The sequence below is a fragment of the Gavialis gangeticus genome, unplaced genomic scaffold (assembly GCF_001723915.1).
Source record: "Gavialis gangeticus isolate Ggan-Ray unplaced genomic scaffold, GavGan_comp1, whole genome shotgun sequence".
Classification (NCBI taxonomy): domain Eukaryota; kingdom Metazoa; phylum Chordata; order Crocodylia; family Gavialidae; genus Gavialis; species Gavialis gangeticus.
This window is the reverse complement of record NW_017729032.1, coordinates 21523106-21532171: the sequence shown is the minus strand read 5'-3', so window position 1 is coordinate 21532171 and position 9066 is coordinate 21523106. Positions and strand designations below refer to the sequence as shown.

Genomic DNA, 9066 nt, shown 5'->3' with positions numbered 1-9066 from the left:
CTTCCAGGTCGAGAAGGACCCATCCACTACCACCCTCTGTAGGAAGTTGGAGAAAAAATAAGGGAAACATAGGGCCCCTGCTCAGCAAAACGGGACAGCTGATAACTGACACTCAGGAGAAAACCAAACTCCTAAACAAATACTTCATGTTGGTAGTCCATCAGTCCAAGGGTGTTAGTCTGCTTGACAGGATACAAGATGATCAAGGTAGGGGTGATCATCCTCTCATAGTTGGTGAAGATCTTGTGGAAGAACATCTAGAGAGGCTGGATACCTATAAGTCAGCAGGACCGGAAGAACTACACCTGAGAGGGCTGAAAGAAATGGCCAACATCATCATGTGACCTGTGGCAAAGGTATTTGAGGATTTGTGGTACTCAGGAGAGGTCCCAGTGCCTATCTTCAAGAAAGGGAGAAAAGAGGACCCAGAGAATTAGAGGCCAATCAGTTTTACCTCAATCCCTGGAAAAATTCTGGAAAAAATTATCAAAGTATTCATTATTGGAAGGCTAAGAGAAGGCATTCTTCTACAGGACAGCCAACATGGCTTCACTGCAGGCAGGTCATGCTTGACCAACCTCATTTCCTTCTACGATCAGGTAACTCACCACCTAGATAGGGGAGATAAGGTTGATGTCACATATTTGGATTTCAAAAAAGCCTTTGACTTGTTCTCCCATGATGTCCTCATGGTAAAATTGGGAAATTGCGGCTTCAACTACTTTATGCTCCAGTGGCTAGGTAACTGGCTCCGAGGTAGGACCCAGACTGTATTAATAGACAGAACTGAATCAACAAGGTGGAAGGTGACAAAGTGGCAGCCCTCAGGGTTTAGTACTCGGACCAGTGTTTTTCAACATATTCATCAATTATTTGAATTCGGATGTTAAAAGCATACTGGCAAAGTTCATGGACGACAACAAATTACAGGAGAATGCGGTCAGGCTTGAGGACAGGTTGACCTGGACACGCTTGCAAGGTGAGTGGATCAAAACCTGATGATGTTTAACATGGAGAAATGTAAAGTGCTCCATCTGAGGAGAAATAATCCCCAACACACTTATAGGCTTGGCAGTGCTACACTCGCCAGCACCACAGCTGAAAGAGACCTGGGAATCATGACAGACCACAGAATAAACATGAGCCACCAATGTGCTGCTGTAGCTGGCAAAGGGAATCAAACAATGGTATGCATCTACCAGCGCATCTCAAGCAAACCTAAGGATATCATCCTTCCGCTTTACTTGGCCTTGGTGAGACCGCAGCTGGAGTACTGCGTTCAGTTCTGGATGCCACACTTCAGGAGGGATGTGGAGAAGCTTGAGAGAGTACAAAGGAGGGCCATGTCCATAATTAGAGGTCGGGAGAGCAGGCCATACAAGGAGAGACTGAGGGACTTGGGATTGTTCAGCCTGGAGAAGAGAAGACTTAGAGGGGACTTGGTGGCAGCCTGTAAGTCTAGAAGGGGCATACGTTAGGGCCTGGGGGAGCATCTATTCACCAAGGCACCCCAAGGGAAGACAAGAAACAATGGACACAAACTGTTTGAAGATCGCTTCAGATTGGATATATGGAAAAATGTCTTTATGATTCGAGTGCCTATGGTCTGGAACAGACTTCCCTCAGAGGTGGTACAATCACCTACCCTGAAGATCTTTAAAAAATGACTGCATGTGCATCTTGCTGGGGTCATCTGACCCCAGCCGTCTTTCCTACTCAAGTGCAGGGGGCTGGACCCGATAATCTCGTGAGGTCCCTTCCAACCCCTAACATCTATGAATCTATAACATAAGCCGAAAGAGTTCACTCAGCAATTCAATCAACCCCAAACATTCTGGCTGCTTCAGGGCATAGCTTTTAGAAAGATATTCCATCTGCATTTAGTCTTCAAACAATAGAGAAGCCAGCACATTGTAGTCAAAATTGTCCTGACACTTCCTTTGTTGAAAGTTTGTGCCTTATTTCTCACCTAATTTTAACTAATTTCAGCTTCCAGATACTGGGTCCTGCTATGCCCATTGCCAGATTAAACAGTCCTTTATTTTCAGGAATTTTCTCAATTTTCTTCATTAGCGATTTGGACAACGGGGTGAAAAACACCCTGTTTAAATTCGCTGATGATACCAAAATTTGGGGTGAGGTGAACACGCTAGTAGGGAGGGAAAGACTGCAGCAAGACTTGGATAGGTTACAGGGGTGGACTAGCAAAAACAGGATGCGCTTCAATACTGATAAGTGCAGGGTGCTGCACTTGGGCAGTAGTCACCAGCAGCACACTTATAAGATGGGAAACTCCCTTCTTGAAAGCACGGAAGCAGAAAGGGATCTTGGAGTCATTACTGACTCCAAGATGAACACGGGCCGACAATGCGAGGTCACAGTTGGCAGGGCTAACCGCACCTTGTCGTGCATCCACAGGTGCATCTCGAGTAGAGCCAAGGAGGTGATCCTCCCCCTCTACGCGACACTGGTCAGGCCACAGTTGGAGTACTGCGTCCAGTTCTGGGCGCCCCATTTCAAGAGGGATGTGGACAACATGGAGAGGGTCCAGAGGAGGGCCACCCCCATGATCCAGGGACAACAGGGCAGACCCTACAATGAGAGACTGCAGAACCTGAACCTGTTCAGCCTCCACAAGTGAAGGCTGAGGGGGGACCTGGCCACAGTCTATAAACTCACTAGGGGGGACCAGAAGGGTTTGGGAGAGACCTTGTTTCCTCAGCGTTCCCTGGCATAATAAGGAATAACGGCCACAAGTTGTTGGCGAGTAGGTTTAGATTAGACATCCGTAAGAACTACTTCACTGTCAGGGAGGCTAGGATCTGGAACCAACTTCCAAGGGAAGCGGTGCTGGCTCCTACCCTGGGGATCTTTAAGAGGAGGCTTGATGCCTGCCTAGCTGGGATCATTTGAGCCCAGTTTTTTCTCCAAGACTCTCACTGAGAGGCAGGTATTCCAGACCTCGGATTGTTCTTGTAGTTCCTGTCCGAATCCTCTCCAATTATGCAGCATCCATTTTAAAAGTTCAGACATCATGACTGGATCACAACTGTCAATTCCACAAACAGGGGAGATAACCCCCCTTCTCCCTACTATCAGTCAATACTCCCTTCTGGATACAGCCAAGAACTTTATCACCCCTCTTAACTATAATATCATACCAGGATTTCATTTCCAATTGGTGCTTCCATTTTCCAGATCAGAACACAATGCAGGCACAGAAAGCTGAAGTGACTAACCTAAGTCCATACTGAAAACCTGTGGAAGAGGTGGAAACTGTGCTCTATTTACACTACTATCTTCCTGTGTTAATTTTTTACTCTTTGATGCACTATAACAGTGGTGCCCAACCTTTTTGTCCCACAGGCTGGATAAGCGATGCTAAGTCGGTCCACGGACGGGATCCGGTCCATGGGACTAACCTGGCACACAGTGCTGGCCCCAGTGCAGTGCTGCATGGGAACAGTCTGACTGGGTCCGATCTAGCTGCATGGGAATGGCCCCATCAGGGCTGATCCAGTTGTACAGGGCTTGGAAGCTTGGCAGCAGGGAAGTGATAGCGGTGTTGATTGGCACCACTCCCCTGCTACCAAATTTCTGGACCTATGGGGAGTCCCATGGGCTCGATGACATGGCTCCACAGGCCATATCTTGCCCATGGTCCACGGGCTGAGCACCCTGGCTCCATAAAGTTCCTACTGCAATGACATTAATGTACTATTACATCCTGGTAGTTTAACAGCTTATTAGATCTGATCAATACAGTTACACAGAGCAAGTGAGGCTTTTATCCCATCCTCTAAACACCAACATTTTTCAAAATGCCCTCCACCACATAAGCTCCTTGCCCAGTCCAGCTGTATTGGCAAAGGCAGGCTTGCTCTAGGATAAAATGAGGACTTTCATCAAAGCCACTCTTGTTTAAACATGATAAAGTGGGAGGAGAGGAACACCAGTAAATGACACTCATGTTTCTCAGCAGCACTGCAATTTCCTTCACAAAAAACCCAATCCCTTCTGTCCCTTGATAGTTTCTAGTGCCAACCCACTCAAACAACCTACATGATGAGACACTGATAGAAACCATGCCAACCTGATAATTAAGCTTCAAAGAGGTAACACTCTCGACCAAAAAGAAAAAAAGGCAATGAACAAATGAGCTAAAAAAGAGATATAAAAAAGATAACAGCTCACTTATAAAAATAAGACAACATTTCAAACAACACTGGGATTAATCACTACCTTGTAACTCACTGCAAACTATCTATTTAAGTATGGTGTAGAATCTGATACCACTTGGGGGACAATCTGTGCTTAACAAGGAGTTGTATACATCATGGACAGTCTGTTTTTCTTTCCCCACTATTTTTATCCTATTTTGTTCTATTCTGTACTATAAATGGGAGTGGTGGCGAGGCTGCTACTCATGTTGTTGATTTGTTTCATAAATTCATATTTTGCTTAGAAAAAATACATAGCTTTTTCACTTCAATAATAGAAAGCAAGTTCCATGTCTTTTTTAAAAATCCGTCATCACTTCAACTATGTGAGATACTCTTCTATGGGAATAGATTAATTTGTAGAGCTGCTGAAGACCCACAGCTCTCCCTCATCCCCAGAAATAATTTAGATTGACACTGTTTGTGCATTGCATCTAAATGGGTAAGAAAAGAGCCCTTTTAGATGAATGACCCATGAATGTAGCAACATAAGAAGTGCCATTCTGGGTCAGACCAATGGCCCATCCACCCCAGGATCCTATCACTGAGGCTATAAACAGAATTCGCTCCCAGGGGTGCTCAAGATCAGACCCTGAAGCCCTGAAAGCACCTATTTGGGTGGCTGGATAATGCAGGTAAGTCCATGCTGCCCACACTTTCCCACCTTAAAACAAACAGATGCCCACTTCAAAATGGCAGCTCAAATTAATGCCACAATGACAGCCACAAATTTGCACATCTGTGGCATGACAAGAGGCATGGATGTCTTTTTGTTTTCACTTTGCGCTGTCATAAAAACATTTATGGTGGCACAAAGGCGACATCTGTTTCTATCCTGACAGTGGCTGAGGAAACTTGTCAGATCCCAATTACAAATCTGCCAGAGCCCACAACAGAGATTGGCTGGCAAGTTGCAGTTGAGAGTTTAAAGCTTTGGATAACCCCCTGGCTTTACATGCCTAGTCACTGCATTTGTATATGCTGATCATGCTTGTTTATCATTTGTCCATATGCACAGAATGGTGGTTATTGCCTTTGCACATAACCATTTATGTGCAAATATGCTCAGACTCCAGGACTCAAGTTACTGAAAACAGTCCTCAAAATTCTAGCTGAGTTAAGCTGCCAGATATTATCCTGGAGAAGAGATACCCTAAAGTACCCATTTTTGGCAGTGAGTCTGATTTTTAAAGAGCACCAGCTTCCCTCAGTTCTCTGTTTTTCTGTTATCGCCTATTGTTGTTCTGTTGCTTTAGGCAGTTAGTTACACACTTATCTTTCCTACTGAAAAGAGCCTCATTCACTTTGCAGGGCACACTGAAAATATGACAAAAGCATCCCTATAAAAGATGTCTGAACAAAGGCACTGCTTTATTATTTTACATATGATGTGAGAGCCAGGAGTTAAAGCCAACACATTCAAACTGGGAAGCCTAGGTTTAGAGACCTAAATCCATATTGGGGTCTTTGAAATCACCTCTAAAAATCCGGCTGCTGATACAGATGTCTGACAACTGTGATCTGATTCTATGGGATCTTTTTGTGTAGTGTAGTGTAGTGTAAAAACATGTGAAACCAAATCCCAAAACATCAGTCAACCTTTGGTTCCAGCACATTATTTTTCTATTAAAAAAGAGTGGGCTTATTGCAAACCTATTCAAATATGCAATACAACACCAGACATATTTTGTTATAATTACTACATATATTTTGTACGATGTGCTACTGATTATGCTACATTTGTAACTACATGCTGGCTTAAGAATACCCTAAATTCAGATTCTGCAGACTGACAAGAAGGCTACTGAAGGGGGGGTTTCCTAAGATTGGCATTAAGATAATGTGCGCAAAGTAAAAAATGATGTTTCCAACAAAAGGAAATATGACAAGCCTTCTGTCTTTGTGAGGAAGGAGTCTACATGGCCGCCTTTATCTTGTGTCTGGGGAGGATGTACAGAGGTCCTGAGTGATAACGACACAGGGAACCACAGGCTGCGTTAAGCAGTTTGAGGGACTCAGTTTAAGGGTTACGTAGGGTTTGAGCTGCACTCCAAAGTTTTGCTGGCTGTGTTGATGCAGCTGTGCTAACAGAAAAAGGAGCTCTTCTGGCTTAGCTTGTGCTGTTTGGCTATAGCTACAACAGCCAAAAACACCTTCAGCCAGCACATGCATTTTCTCCGCCAGGGTTCTCTACCAACATAGATATGCTCACAAAGCTGTCACAGCAGTAGCTCTGTTGTGTAAATAAGCTGTTCTTCCCCATTGTCTCCACTACCTGTTCCTCTTTACACATAGTGCAGAAGGGTCTTGCCTATTTTACACCCTGCGAGTACCCTCCACCTACCTTCTGGAGTTTGTCTGCCTTCTCATAGTATCCTTCCAGCTCCTGCCGTAGAACATGGTTCTCCTCTGATAGCATCTCCACCATTTGCTGTGCACGTTCCACAATGGCAAATGCATCGGGTGTGAGCTGCTGGCTGGGCGGTGTTGCAGATGGAAGCTGCACAGCTCCGGCTGCGGAGAGTGGAGTCAGGGAGGCTGAATGCAGTGGGCCGGTCACGGAAGATGCCTGGGAGGACATTGGGCTGTGCTGTTGTGCCGGCACAGGTGGAAACGGTGCTTGACATTGTCGGCTACATGAAAAGCAAATGTAGAAGAGAATAACACTGACTTGGCAAAACTGTCCTGAAAATCCACCACTTCTCAAGACTTTACGGTCTTTGGGATAAGGAATATCTTTACCCCATACATCCTTAGCAATGGGGCCCTGAATCTTAGCCTCTTTCATTACCATAACTCAGATACAACAACAACAATCAAGGTAACTTGTCCACTCACCTGCTCTTGGCAAGGATTGATTTAATTGGCTCTCTAAAACAATGCAGACACATCCATCCCCAAACCCTGTCCTTGTTTAGATGTAACAACTAGTGTTACAGAGCTCAGAAAGCCTCTCCCCTCCTCACAACATTATCCAGAAGCATTGGGAGATGGATGCTTATGACAAACAAGCAATATATTACTCACCCTTCAAAAACCGTTCCCTGCCTAGAGTGAGTAGGTGAGCAGAATGCTGATAGGCTGAGTTAGAAGCGAAAAGGAAGTGAAGTGAGTGAAATAGTTACAGCTGCTGCAAAACTGCTGGCTGGACAACCCTGATCAATTATCTCAAATCATCAAAGGCAGCCTATGTTGCAAGACCTCATTATGATACTCAGTCAAGGGTATGAATAGATGAGTTATGCACAGGCGTATTAAACACCTGCTGATCTTACTGCAAGCAAGGTTAAGAAAGGACTTGGTCATGGTCTGTAAGTACCTACACGTGGATGTATATTCTGATAGGAGATGGGCCTTTAACCTAGCGGATAAAGGCATAACTAGATCCAGTGGGTGGGGGTCAAGCCAGACAAATCCAGAATAGCTATAAGGAACAAATTTTTAACAGGAAGGATAATTGTGTCTCAGGTCCTTATTTGGCCACAACTCCTGCAGTATCTTGAGCACCTTAAGGACTTCAATATACCTACTCTCACAACTCCCTTATGAGGCAAGGCATACTGTAATCTCCATTTTAAAGATGAGCAACTGAAGGGAAGGATATGAATATATTACACAAGTCAGTGACGTGTCAAGACAGTGGGGCCAGTTCTAAGCAAGTTAACCTGGGTAGCAGAAGCAATCTGACTGTGGGAGCCTGTTATTCTACATAGGGTAACTCACACTACTAACAATTTGTCACGATAAATTCATTTGCACAGTTAGACCATTACACCATTAAGTAGGGTTGATATACACTAAGTGACTCACCCAAGGACACACAGAAAGTCTGTGGCAGAGGAGAGGACTGCACCTGGGCTCTCAAATCCTAACAGTATCCTAACCACTACAGTTTTCCCTTTCTCTGATTAGCCCCTCTCCATAGCCTGAAGTCTCTCAATCAAGACAGCCTGTTCGTCCTAAAAAGTGAGTTCTAGTTTAACCCCAAGTTACTAAGCTCAAAGCAAAAATCATTGTTCCCTGTGTTTATTTTTTTGCCCTGTCTGATGCTAGAAATCAGACAAAAAGATTGTAATTATCCCTTTTGGCCTTGAAATCTATTAACAGTATTACTTATACAGCACATTTCATTATAAATACATAACAAATATTATTGCTGTTTACATACTGTATTCTATAGTGCATGGTGGAGTATCCAAAAGCTCTTTCCAGCCTAGACCTGCTCTCACTGGGTGCATCTACACATGCAATTAGTACAGAGTAATAAACTGCAGCGTAGTTTGTGCCACAGTTTTATTTCTCCTAAGTGCAGTGTTTATACATGCACCCAAGACCACAGCATGTTGAGCCAGGGTAGAGCAGCCCTGGGCTGGCAGAGGGCCCAGGAGGTGAGCCCCAGGTTCCAGGTGGTGGCACTGGGCAGCAGAGGGGCTGGGGCATGAGGATGCAACAGCATGGAGCTAGGCAGCACGGTTAGGATTAGGGTTAGGTGGAGGGGAAGAATAAATGGCCAGTGGTGAGCCAAAAGCATGGCAGTCACATCCACTGAGAATGATAGAAGCAGCCAACCAGTTGCTCCAGTTTATGGAGAAATTGAAGATGTAGCTGCATTTATAAGGGCTGTGTGAAGCTTTGGTCGCTGATTCGATTTCGCCCTTTTCGATGACCAGATCTCTGAATTGAATTGAATCGGAACCCTCTGTATCGATTTGGAGAGATTTGATGATTTGGACGTAGACACGACGTTAAACGATTTTTCTACATACCTCAGGGTACCAGGCAGCTCATGAATGCTGAGATGGTGGGGCGGATATAGCGTTCCGCTGGAGTGCGTGGGGGGGGGGTT

At 44.8% G+C, this 9066-nt stretch overlaps 1 protein-coding gene across 6 annotated transcripts in view; it reads right to left on the bottom strand.

Moving 5' to 3' along the window:
* AMOTL1 (angiomotin like 1) overlaps positions 1-9066 on the bottom strand; it is a 194605-nt gene that overhangs the window by 53435 nt on the left and 132104 nt on the right. For all 6 annotated transcript variants that reach the window (XM_019524506.1, XM_019524510.1, XM_019524507.1 and 3 more), the window contains one exon: positions 6565-6853. In XM_019524506.1, the coding sequence (XP_019380051.1) occupies positions 6565-6853 (289 nt within the window). The remainder of the gene's footprint in view (positions 1-6564; positions 6854-9066) is intronic.